The sequence below is a fragment of the Sinocyclocheilus grahami genome, unplaced genomic scaffold (assembly GCF_001515645.1).
Source record: "Sinocyclocheilus grahami isolate Dianchi unplaced genomic scaffold, SAMN03320097.WGS_v1.1 scaffold1872.1, whole genome shotgun sequence".
Classification (NCBI taxonomy): Eukaryota; Metazoa; Chordata; class Actinopteri; order Cypriniformes; family Cyprinidae; genus Sinocyclocheilus; species Sinocyclocheilus grahami.
This window is the reverse complement of record NW_015507051.1, coordinates 55,612-67,632: the sequence shown is the minus strand read 5'-3', so window position 1 is coordinate 67,632 and position 12,021 is coordinate 55,612. Positions and strand designations below refer to the sequence as shown.

The following is a 12,021-nucleotide window of genomic DNA, read 5'->3' as shown; positions in this document are numbered from 1 at the left end:
CTTTCTATATTGAACTGGGGAAGAGAGGGGGTTGTCCAGGAAACCTGTCCACATCATAAAGCAGCTATGGGAATGCAATTTACAGCTAGAGGCTGACAACCATCTGTCAGAGAAAAAAATAATTTGACTGATGAAAAAATTATTTTTCTTAGCCTTTTTACAGTTGCTTAGACACTAAAAGTGGTGCTTTAGGCCCACTCAGTGAAACCATTCACTCATATACCTAATCTTTAGACCAAGTCAACAAAACTATAAGCACATTACGTGCTTTAAACTCAGTTTGCTATTGTAAAACAAACTTTTTGCAAGACTCTAAACACAGTTCTCTACATTACACACATACAAAACTAACAGCTCTTTTGTTTCATTAGGGAAGCACTGCCACTTAAATGACACACTCATTTACTGATGACCTACACGCAGTGATCATGTGTGAAAATACATACATAATTTGTTCACTTAGAAATCAAAACTCAGTGTTTTGAGAAATATTTACCCCCTTTCATTTTGGTTTACATTGTGTATATGTATATATATATGAATATATATACGTGTGTGTGTGTATATATATATATATATATATATATATATATATATACATGTGTGTGTGTGTATGTACGTACAGTACATATATAGGTAATTTCAGTATTGATTCAGTTCAGTTGCAATGAGTTATGACAATTAATCAGTTGTACATACATACTGTTTATACAGTGTATATGTGCATATGCATGTACTGTATGTGCGAGTGCTATGACAAACTCCTGTGCTCCACTGCAATCTGAACATGCAAAAGACACATGAGAGTAGTGTTTTACATTTTTTGTGTGTAATTCGGCGTGTATGTGGCTAATTATCGTATGTTTGTGTGTAGTTACTGTGAATTTGTTTTTAGAAGAGTTAATTTTGCTTTAGCAAGATTCATGTGATGTTTTGCATTTTGTGTGTGTGTTTTGTGTGTAGAGTTTTGAGAAATTGAACCATATAGTTTAAAAAACTTTGTAAGCATTTTTTTAAAACTGTAATGTGTGCTAATGAGATTTGTGTTCTTTGTGTCCCTAAGACTTTGCTCTTTTCTTCATAATGTTCAATTCGAATGCTGAATGCGTGATTCAATTGTCACTTAATGTGTGCATTTTACTCCTTTGTTTTTATCAAAAATATTGTTTGCTGCTTTTTGCAAAAACAGGAAATCATTAGGACAAAAAATTATTCAATGTAATCAGACACCTTTTTATTACAGTTTTGGGCTGTGAAGTGTCAAAAGTATATAAACTCTTAAAATTAAGTTACAGTGACTCGTGAAAAAATACTATTTACACATTTAAACATTCTAAAAAAAAAAGGCTGCAGACTTTATTTCAGAGGTAGCACATATCAATTCCTGAATGAATGGTTTCAGCTGGCCATGATTTTGTAACAAAGGTATGGGCAGTGCTTAATTTGTAAATTGCGAGGTCCCGGAACAAAGCAGGGTGACCAACCCGGCAAGTTATCAGAGGAGGGAGAGGTAACGGAGCATTGGTGGACCAACTTAAGTGATTAACAGCTTGCATCAGTTGCTTTTATAGTGTGCTCTAAAACTAAAAGTACTCGGGTTATTTTATTTCAACCCAAACTGTTTTTAGTGTTTGGGAGGTTCTTGTGTAACCCAATTCCTGGGACAGGACAGTCACAACAACCCAGCGGTTGTAATGAGTGCGGATATTTTGCATCCTCTTCAGGGGCCTCATTTATAAAATGTGTATAAACCGTCCTAAACTTGTTCTAAGATCATTTCGCAAAAGTGTGTAAGTGCGATTCAGAGAAAACGAACATGCGCACAAAAACACGTGCGTACGTCTCTTTTCCAGATGTGACATTTATAAATTGCAAATGATCTTGAAATTGACTGGCGTCAGATCTCCGCCATGTACACGCCCCCTAATTAATAGCATTACCATATAAAAGAGCACACGCCAATATCCGATTTTCTATTCTTGAGAATGAAGAGCACAAAGAAAAAAAAAACTACTGAGTCTGAAATTGAGGTCCTGCTTGCGGAGGTAGAGGTTCGTGCTGGGACGCTTTTTATTTAATAATGTGTAATTATTCTGTGGACAAACAATGTGTGCGTGGTTATATTTTTACTATTGAATATAATCAAAATTACTACCTCTAGAAACAACAGAAATAATAATAATAATAATAGTAATTATAAAACAATTAGATTTCCAAAAGTAAGAATAAACTACGAATTCAAGTAAAATGTAGTCATCTTATAAAAAGTGAGCCATCCTACTTTTAAAGTCACTTGCTATGACAACTAATAAAAAGTTTAGTATCATGAAATTCTTGCAAAACTTAAAAAATTGGACGTTTCATATAATAAAATAAATTATTACACGATTATGGTCTCCAGTCTGAAAAGCCTGCGTGTGATTTGGCATTTATTTATATTTACAGTATACTAATTCTGCTCAAATGTGCCATTAATGTACTGACATAAAAATATATAGTGTATTTTATACAAATATAACTGATTTACTAAAATGACAAAAACAAAGTTTAAGGCTGACGTCTCTATTCATTTTCACAGAAGCAAAGCAGCAGATGTTATAAATAAAAACAGTTAATGTTATTGAATAGAATATATTAAAACTGTTATTGCACGACATAGGACTATTCTTATAGGCTACACAGACAAAACAGTCAGAGATTCGTTTATGCATTTTTTTTCTATTTTACGCTTTAGTAGTAAATCAAGACTTCGCAAGTTCTCTTGTAAAATAAAATAATAAAAACAACATGGAATAAACTGTACAGAAAGCGAGAAAAGAACTCTCAACATTAGGCTACTAAAAAGGTCCGTTTAATCTCACAGAAACTTTATGATGAATTCGGTGCTTGCACGTACACGCTTTTATTATTATTGCAGCTTAGATGTTCAAATAGCAGCAGTACTCTGACTTTGCCACAAGGAAAAGTGCGTACGCCTGCTCAGACCCTGACCTGACGGTAAAGTACTTTTCCACGTCAAAGACCGCTTTTATAAATATGAACGTTGTCGTGGATTTTAGCGTACGCACACTCCAAGATCAAATCTGTGCGTACGCACATTTGATAAATGAGGCCCCAGGTGAGAGTGGTTCTCAGTGCTGCCGACTTGCATTTCTTTCGTAAAATATAGGTTTGTGTATGTTTTATGTAATCTATAAAAGTTTTTTTTTTTGCTGTAAATAATTTTATTTTATACAAAACAGCGATGTCAGTCACCTGAACGAATCGCATCGGTCTTTTCGTGACGATTAAATGATTCATTTTTACTTCTAAAATGCTTGTTAAACGAGTTTAAAGGTAAGAAATAGCGTACATATTTTTTTATTTTTATTTAAATGCTAAAATATATTGTATTAAGAAATGTATTTAACGAAAATAAAGGCAATTATCCTGTAAACCTGTGTTTGTGTGGAATATTTTAAATTTTGAGGATTTAATTCTGTTTATGAAGTAAAAAGCTAGTATTTTTTGTAAACAAAGAAATAAAAGAGAATTCGCTATTGTTCCACATTTCCAATTAAGCATGAAGCTTCCCCTCCCCTCACACACAAGCACAAACAAATCAGTATCCACCAATTACAGCAGTAGTTTATTGCCGTGGAAATAAACCCCCCAAAACCTGGCATGGATAACACACATAATTAATGTCTTACTTTTATTTATTATCATTTTACATTTAAAGGGGACAAAGATATTGACATAACCATTATTATACATGCACCAGCTTCTTTCACTGGCGTGTGAGGAGGGGAATCCGCCAAATGAGGTGCTGGATCTGGATCCGACTTGTTCCGGCACAAATTAAACCCTGGGTATGGATAGTTTGTCTGTTAAGATCTCCTGCCAAAGTCTTAACCCATTTTGGATTCCTATTAAAATTTTTTAAAAAGAAACCTGCTAATAAATAAAATGTTTTATACAAAGCAAACCCATGACAAAGATAAGCAATGCTTCAATTTAAAGCAATAAGCATATGTAGTGTCCAAAGCACAAGGCAAAATGAAAAACCTGACAGAATTCGGTTCTTGTAGTTGGATAGTTCATTGTATGTTTGTGTGGGAGAGCAGAGTGGTCTTAGTTTTGCATCAGGATGTCATGTAAGAAGAGTAAAGGCAGGTAATTTGGTTCTCTGGTGCAAACAGTTGCTATGTGGCCAGTTCAGTGAATTAGTGCTATGGATCATGGAGAATTATGAAACGCTTAACACCATTTTGAATGAAGGTCTGTCAAACTGTGGTTCCAGAAAAGGTGAAAATGAATTGTCTGGCCTCAGTTGCTTCCCTGAATTGGCTAATAACTTTAGAAAGGCTGCATGGGATAATGTGGCTCAACACCAGGTCAAACATATAGGCTCTGAAGCCATGCTAAGCTTTGTTCTGGTGGCCAGGTGATAGACATTATGAAGTAGCCCCGTTTTTTGCTTCCGCGGTGCTGTCATAGAAGAAGTCCTCATTGACAACAGAGGTCAGGCTTTGCACACTGAACTCCTTCTCCAGTAGCGAGTTAAGGTCCACGCTATTTGCCATTGTCTCTGTCTGCATGTCCAAAGTGTGGCTATGTCGACGCATGTTCAGTAGGGCCACCTGGCTGTGTCTGAGGCTACTCGTGCCTCTGCCAGGCTTGCGTTTTAGCGCGCTGAAGTGAGCTCTCTTTATAGCAGACTGCCTTTCTGGAGTGTCCACTTCTTCGCTCTCTGACTGCACATGGGGAGCAGATGCCTGGGAGGACTCCTCGGTCAGCCGAAGCCTGCAGAACTGGGCCTCGATTGCACTGGGACAGTCTTGCCACTGCTGGTCATTGGTCTCATTGTCCTCGTCACTGATGATGTTGGATTCTTTGAAGTCACTCTGCTGCGGGCGAGACGGCTGATCCAGGTGAGCGCTGGCACTGCTGGTGGTTCCACTGCTTACACTGGCTGAATCTGAATCTGGTAGAGACAGCCCCAGAGGATCATTGTTGGGGTTGGAACTGTCATTTGAAGGCTGCTTGGAGAGCAAAAAGGCTCGGGAAGAACCTGTGGGGCACAAATGAACGCAGTCATAAATGTTAAGATCTTGTATAAGATGTATTGTTGATGTACAGCATCTCTGATGAAACACTGCATTGACAGACACCTGGGTACTTGACATACACCCTATTTCTATTCTTAACTTGCTGCACAGCAACTCAAATCACTTTGTTTTGACACTTTAGAGTGAATGGATTGCTATGACCGTTTTTTAACCAATGAATTTCCCTTGGAAGTCTAGTCTCGAGATTATAGCTGAATGTTGCGTGGTAAGTAATGTGCAGCTTCAACACTTCCATGCATCACAATGTGACGCATCTCAATGTTGGCCACTTCCATTGTATCCCAGACTTGTACGTAAAGGGGAGATCACACTGACCTAGCTTAGCAGAAGCTGGCAGAGTTTTTCGAAGGGGAGTTAGTCGCTTTTTACATGTTCTCTCAGGCTGTTGTTCAACTCTTTGCATGTTTCGACGCAAGTTCTCCCGCAGGATAGAGCGAATCACCTTGATGATATTCCCTTTGCATTCTGGGGTACTGCAAATGAGAGAAAATGTGAAATGTTAAAATCCGTATGGAATAAAATGGGACACTAAGTTTTTAAATGGCCAAGTAGGCAATTCCAACCTGCTACACAACTGGAACACCATCTCAGGCCTGCCCTCTTTCTGTGATTTGGTGTGGATGAGCTCCCAGATGCAGTCTGTGTCTTCAGACAGCATGAAAACACAAAAGGTTTATTATTTGTACATGTGGAAATTACTGTTCATTACTACTGCCTCTATGAGCTCAAACAAGCCAGATGAGTCTCTTACCCACTGCATTTCCCAGTTTAACTTGTAGTGCTGACAGGGGAATGAGCCAGCGAATCTTGAATGGATCCTGCTCTCCATGGGCTGATTTTGAAGTTGGCTAGCAAACAAAAGCATGATATAAAAAGACTTATTTTGTATTTTAAAAATATTAAAACTGTATTATGTAAATGTAATGTATGTCAAAGCACCATTTATGAAAAGTAATCTCTAAAAACATTTTGTTCCAAAAATTTGGAAGTTGAATGTTAACACATGACTGCCCATATTTATATTTAGGATTGTTTTCTGAACTTGTCACAATGTAATGCAATAAAGTGACCCCATTAAGGAACTGCTAAGTAATTAGACCAAAAGTGAAAACAAGACTTACCATCTTCTTTCTCACTTTGTTGTTCTCCCTGTACAACAGTATCACAGCTCTCTTAAAAACTAGTAAGACAAATCAGAGATTCTATGAGTTAAGCAGATACAGCATGTTAATTTTAGAAAACGACATAATTATTTGTCTTTGGAGCTGCAGAACTGCTGCCATATATCTGAAACAAGCCCAACATACTTTCACAGATCAGCTGCGTGTTGCATGACAACATAAATCTTAATATTTACATAATTTATTTAATATATTAAGGTATAAAACATTTATTTTGGCACATGAAAATATAAGAATAAGGTTTCATGGGAAATATGCTTTATATAAAAATCATGGAAAAAGACCAGAGCCTCACCAAAAACATTTAAATCAGGATCCTTTTTCATACGGCCCAGCGATGGGAACGGGTTGAGCCAGATCACTGAGGAATGAATGAGGAATTGTCCCATGGAAATCTCTGTGACCTGAGACAGAGGAGAGAGACAGATGATGATTGAATATCCAGTTAAATAAGGGGACTACCCTGATGCGTTCAGACTGTATATGCACCTCTTTCTCCGTGCCACTCTGCTCTGCTACCAGCTGGTCAAATACTGCACCGTAGTCTTCATAGAGCTTCTGCATTTCATTTATGTGGCTTGCAACTTTTTCCATTTCTTTAAGTGCCTCTGTAATAAGAAAAAAGACGGTCTTGAGGTAATTCATTATGGAATTTGATGTCTAAAAATAGTTGTCAAATTGCAGTCAGAATTACTGTGTGAACAGTATGTGGAGTCAGAATGCTGGGGGGGAAAAAACCTTATCAGACCTTAGTACAATTATTGGGAATAATTCTGTAATACGCCTGTGTTTAGATCACACAAAAATTTTATTTTTCATCGTTTACTTATCCTTGTCATTCAAACCTTTCTGCAGAACACAATAAATGTTATTTTGAACGATTTCCACGGTCACAACATGCTTTCATAATACGTAAATGGGCAGCTTTGGGATTTTGTGAAAATATCTTGTATGAACTCTTTTTTTAATTCTCAATAACCCACCCACAAAAACACAACCAGACATCTCTCGACCTGCTGTGTGCGTGTCTGTACGTGTGATGTACCTGTGAGATGGTAGTGTTCCTCACTGTCCGTGTCCGTTAGAGACACCAGCTCGCGGAGCAGCAGGGGGTATTTCAGTACTCTTTGCACCGGTTTGATTAGGTAGGACTCTAGTGTGGTTGAGTGCTGCTTGGTTGGATTCCTTGCATCGAGGAACTCCTTAAAGGATCGATCTGTTTTAGCTGAAGAGAAAAGAAAAAACATAAATGCCAGTGCCACCCACTGAGCTAGAAATAACTTTTTTTTTTTTATGGCCGCTGCAGGTAAATGGCTTTAGGCAATGCACACAGGGCACAAAATCCATCCACAAGGAGGCAGCACAGGCTCTCTGACACCTCGTTAGAACCACTGCAGTATAAATGCAACACTGCAGACAATGAACACCACCAAGGTGAGTATCAAGGAGTTAGATCGTACCTTCGATGAAATTAGTGTTTTGGCAGGAGTTTGTGAGAAGAGTTAACCTGCCACCACCTCTACAGCACGCAGAATGATACATTTATCACCCGCATTGTCGTTCAAATCAAGAGGAGCTATTAGAGCAGTAATTGAGGCACCCCTCGCCCCAGATGGATTGACACTTCAGGGAGCAATTAACAAGTTGACACAAAAAGTCATTTTCGCTTTGCAAACGGAAACCTTGGCACAACAGAAGCAGTGTGTGAGAAATATATAATTACAAGCACCGCTGACAGACGGCTACACACACTCCTGTTGTTTCATCTGTAGTGCAAGCGCCATGTCCTTACCCCGCAGTGGTTAAACAGAGCGTGTTGTTTCTTATAGCCATTAAAGTGCTGGGGCTGCTCTGAGGGTTGCTTTCCTCTTGTAGTAATGGGACGAATTAAAAAGGAGGCCGAGGTACAGTTTTCCACTTTAAATGTGGGCAGGGCAGCCCCTCATTCATTTCTTACTGGGCAGTTTGCCCAAGATGACAAATCAGGTTCATGTTTCACACATAAATTATATTCAAAATTTATAGTGGCTAATCACTAAAACTCGTTAGGATATAATGAAAAGATAAACCAACAACGGGTCCTAGTGTTGTGACTGCCTAAAACATTTCAGAAGTACCCCATACAGAATGAGAGTCATTAAATTAGCTAAATTATTCAACATGTAATAGTAATAATCTATTATTTTATTGCTCAAAGATGATGTGATTGAGGTGTAATGTGCTGAGATGTACCTCGTTCCAGAACCTTCTGCACTTTAATATGGTTGGCGCAAAAGCCACTGTAAAGCTTGAAGTGCTCTGCGTAATACAAAAACGAACCACCCAATGAGAAGAGCAGCTTCTGGATAAGGGAAAATAAAGACAGCGATGATGCATCAAGAATGAAGAAGTGAGCATGACACAAAATAATTTAATAGGAGTCTGAAGTCTTTAATTTGAGTCTGACTCCCTTTAAGGAACCGTTCACACAGCAATGAAATCAATGAAAATTTTAATCAGTTACTCAACGCTTTATGTCATTCCAAACCTGTTTGATTTTCTTCCATGGAACACAAAAGAAGATATTTCACAGCGAATATTCTCAAGCTGCTCTTTACCATATTAAAACCATACAAAACTGACAAAAATCAGTCAGTCCATATGACTCATGTTCTATACCCCAAGTTGTACCAATTTTTAAGCTGTTATTACATGAAAATCTTGCCTTCCACCTTACTGCACAAATCTAATTGACATTTGCCCATATTCAAACTGCGGCATGTGAAACAAAAGATTTTCAAGTTTGTAAATAATCACATTATTACATTAATATTATAATTTTTATTAATATCATTAGATTATTGAATTAATATTAGAAGTAATTTTATGTGCTTTTGCCATTTTATTACTTTTTAAATATTATTATTTTTTTTTTTTACTATTTAGGTTTAATTTACTTTGATAGTTTTAGTTTTAGTTCAGTTTTAGTTTTTATTTTCATTAGTTAGTAGCTTATTATTTTTAGTGCTTCAACTTCAACTTATTAGTTTAAGTAGTTTCTTTCACCTTTATTTCCATTAACAATGAAGTTATTTTTCTGTTCCTCATAAAAAAATGGCTTTCAAATGGAGCACATTATTACATACATATCATAACCTATCCTTTTGTATCCTATGGAAGAAAAAACATGAGTAAATGATTTTATTGGGGGGGGGGGGGGAAACTTGAAAAAAAGCTAAATTATTCTCAAAACTGAGAGCTCTCTACTCAAATGCTGTGTATGTCTTATATATTACAAATGAGAGTATTAATGAAGAAATTAATGCATTTGGCATGTCCACCTTGAATTGTACAGGGGTCTCAAGTGTGTTGATGTTGGGGAAGGAATTAATCTTCTCCTCCAGGGTTTGCAGGAAAACTTTCTGGAAGTCCAGCATCTCTGGAAGGCTACCAAATAGACTTTCCATCTAGGCAAAGAAAACCCACAACCATTAAACAGAACTTTCAAAAAAACAAAAAGAAGAAGAATTTATGAAAAACAAACAAAAAAAAGCATGCAAGCTACAACTTTATTATCTGAATGAAATCTGCAGATTTTATATCAGTTGTGCTAGCTTCTTCTATCGCAGACCCCTGGCTAAATTTTTATTGCCACTCACATTGTCACTAGTAACTTAAGAAGCAGCGTTATAGCCATTTTATGTTTAGTCCTCGTCTAATTTGGGCAAGGGCATGCTAAAGTGTCCATTAACGGGGATTTAATATGAGAGTACACTTCTCAGCACATATTGACTGATCTTTCCTCAGGGACATCCTGAGTCTTGTCAGGGTCATATCCAGTTCATCAGGCAGCAGTCTGAAAACTGGCTAGTTGAATGTGCAAGTCTTTAGCATCAGTCACGTTAGTGGGGACATGCAAGCTTGTGGCAAATGAGCCAAGATGCATCACTGCAATGAATGACTGTGCAATCTGTGACAACTCAATCCAACACTGACACCTTGAAACAAGCTCCAGTATGGGGTTTGACTTTACCTCGTCTTGGGTGAGAAAGGTCTCCTTTTGCAGGGGCTTCAGGTAAATTTCAAACAGGCAGTTAAGATCCTGTATAAAAGAAACAGAACACAATATTACACCATGAGCTCTGTTAGAATTAGCTTTTCACATCTCCAGAATTATTTCACTATATAAAACCTTTTTTGGGGGTAATACTTTATCCTTATACAAGATCTGAAAAACAAAAACAGTAAGGTAATTAAAAATGTAAAACACTAAATTAAAACATCAGGAACAAGACTAAAGCTGTCCTTGCATAGAGGTTGTACCTGCACTAATTAATATACAGTGGGTATAGAAAATAATCACCCCCCTTTAAAATAATCACATTTTGTTGCTTTTCAGCCTGAAATGAAGACGGACGGTTTTTGTTTTATCCAGCTGTATTTACTCAGTGCAACTTATAACATCCAAATGAAAGATAGAACACCAACATGTCAGAAAAAAATTAAAAGAATAAAAACCAGAATCACTGATTTGGAAAAAGGATCACCCCCTCCTAAAAATGACTTAAACTCAGGTGTAGCTAATCACCTTCTCAATGGCACACAAAGCAGTTTGACTTTCAACTGTGATCAGCTCAGCATGAAAAGAGCTTTCCTGGAGCATTTCAGTCATTGGTAGTGCAACTGAAGCAAACAATCAACTATGGGTGGCAAAGCACTGGCAAAAGATCTCCAGAAAAAAGTTGTGGATAGGCACAAGTCAGTAGATGGATACAAACATTTTTCAAAGGCTTTATCAATTCCTATAAGCACAGTGAAATCTATTATTAAGAAGTGGAATGTATTTGGTACAACTTTGGTACAACACAGACCCTCCCCTGCATCAGGACGTCGCTCCAAACTGGATGCAAGAGCCAGGAGGAAACTGGTCAGAGAGGCCTACAGCAACTCTGAAGCAGTTGCAGGAATTTATGACAAAGAGTGGTCATTGTGTGCATGTGAAAACAATATCACAATTTCTCCACAAATGCGGCTTGTATGGGAGGGTTGCAAGAAAAAAGCCACTCCTCAAGAAAGGCCACATGCAGTCACGACTGAGCTTTGCCAAAATGCACCTTGAAGATTCTGAGGCAGATGAGACTAAAATTTAATTATTTGGCCTCAGCACCAAATTATATTTCTGGCGGAAATCCAATACAGCTCATCATCCAGATAACAGCATTCCTGCAGTAAAGCATGGAGGTGGTAATATCCTGTTATGGGGATGTTTCTCTGCAGCAGGGACTGGAGCACTTGTCAGGATAGAAGGAAAAATGGATGGGGTTTACCTTCCAACATGACAATGACCCAAAGCACACAGCAAATCTGAGCACACAGTGGTTGAAGGAGAAAAAGGTGAATGTCCTTGCATGGCCTAATCAGAGCAAAAAATGAAACAAGGTCACTTGTTTCAATTTACATGTAAAAGGTGTATAAAAAATTTTTTTTCACCCCTACTTTCTCCTTCAAGTATTAAGTTCTGACATTGTGAAATTTTGTAACTCTTTTATGATTCTCTAAATTGAGTGTGTAATGACTCCAACCCCTACCTAAGACAGTCAAATTGTTAGTGATGCACAGAATTTTTTTTTTATTGAAACACCGAAAATGAAAATAAGCTTTCATTTAGCCAAAATCTGAAACCGAATAAAGTTTATTTAATAATCAATTAATCACAATAATTTAATAATCAACACTCAAATAAAAAGTTG

General features: G+C 37.4%; 1 protein-coding gene across 1 annotated transcript in view; it reads right to left on the bottom strand.

Moving 5' to 3' along the window:
• Nucleotides 1-3,357: 3,357 nt before the first annotated feature.
• The window catches only part of LOC107573127 (T-lymphoma invasion and metastasis-inducing protein 2-like), a 61,643-nt gene continuing 52,979 nt past the window's right edge, over nucleotides 3,358-12,021 (bottom strand). Inside the window, exons 18-28 of the mRNA XM_016259575.1 lie at nucleotides 10,305-10,373; nucleotides 9,613-9,738; nucleotides 8,525-8,633; nucleotides 7,338-7,517; nucleotides 6,782-6,900; nucleotides 6,588-6,696; nucleotides 6,233-6,291; nucleotides 5,863-5,959; nucleotides 5,675-5,756; nucleotides 5,427-5,584; nucleotides 3,358-5,053 (exon numbers count right to left, since the gene is read on the bottom strand). Of these exons, the coding sequence (XP_016115061.1) occupies nucleotides 4,437-5,053; nucleotides 5,427-5,584; nucleotides 5,675-5,756; nucleotides 5,863-5,959; nucleotides 6,233-6,291; nucleotides 6,588-6,696; nucleotides 6,782-6,900; nucleotides 7,338-7,517; nucleotides 8,525-8,633; nucleotides 9,613-9,738; nucleotides 10,305-10,373 (1,725 nt within the window). The 3' untranslated portion in view covers nucleotides 3,358-4,436. The remainder of the gene's footprint in view (nucleotides 5,054-5,426; nucleotides 5,585-5,674; nucleotides 5,757-5,862; nucleotides 5,960-6,232; nucleotides 6,292-6,587; nucleotides 6,697-6,781; nucleotides 6,901-7,337; nucleotides 7,518-8,524; nucleotides 8,634-9,612; nucleotides 9,739-10,304; nucleotides 10,374-12,021) is intronic.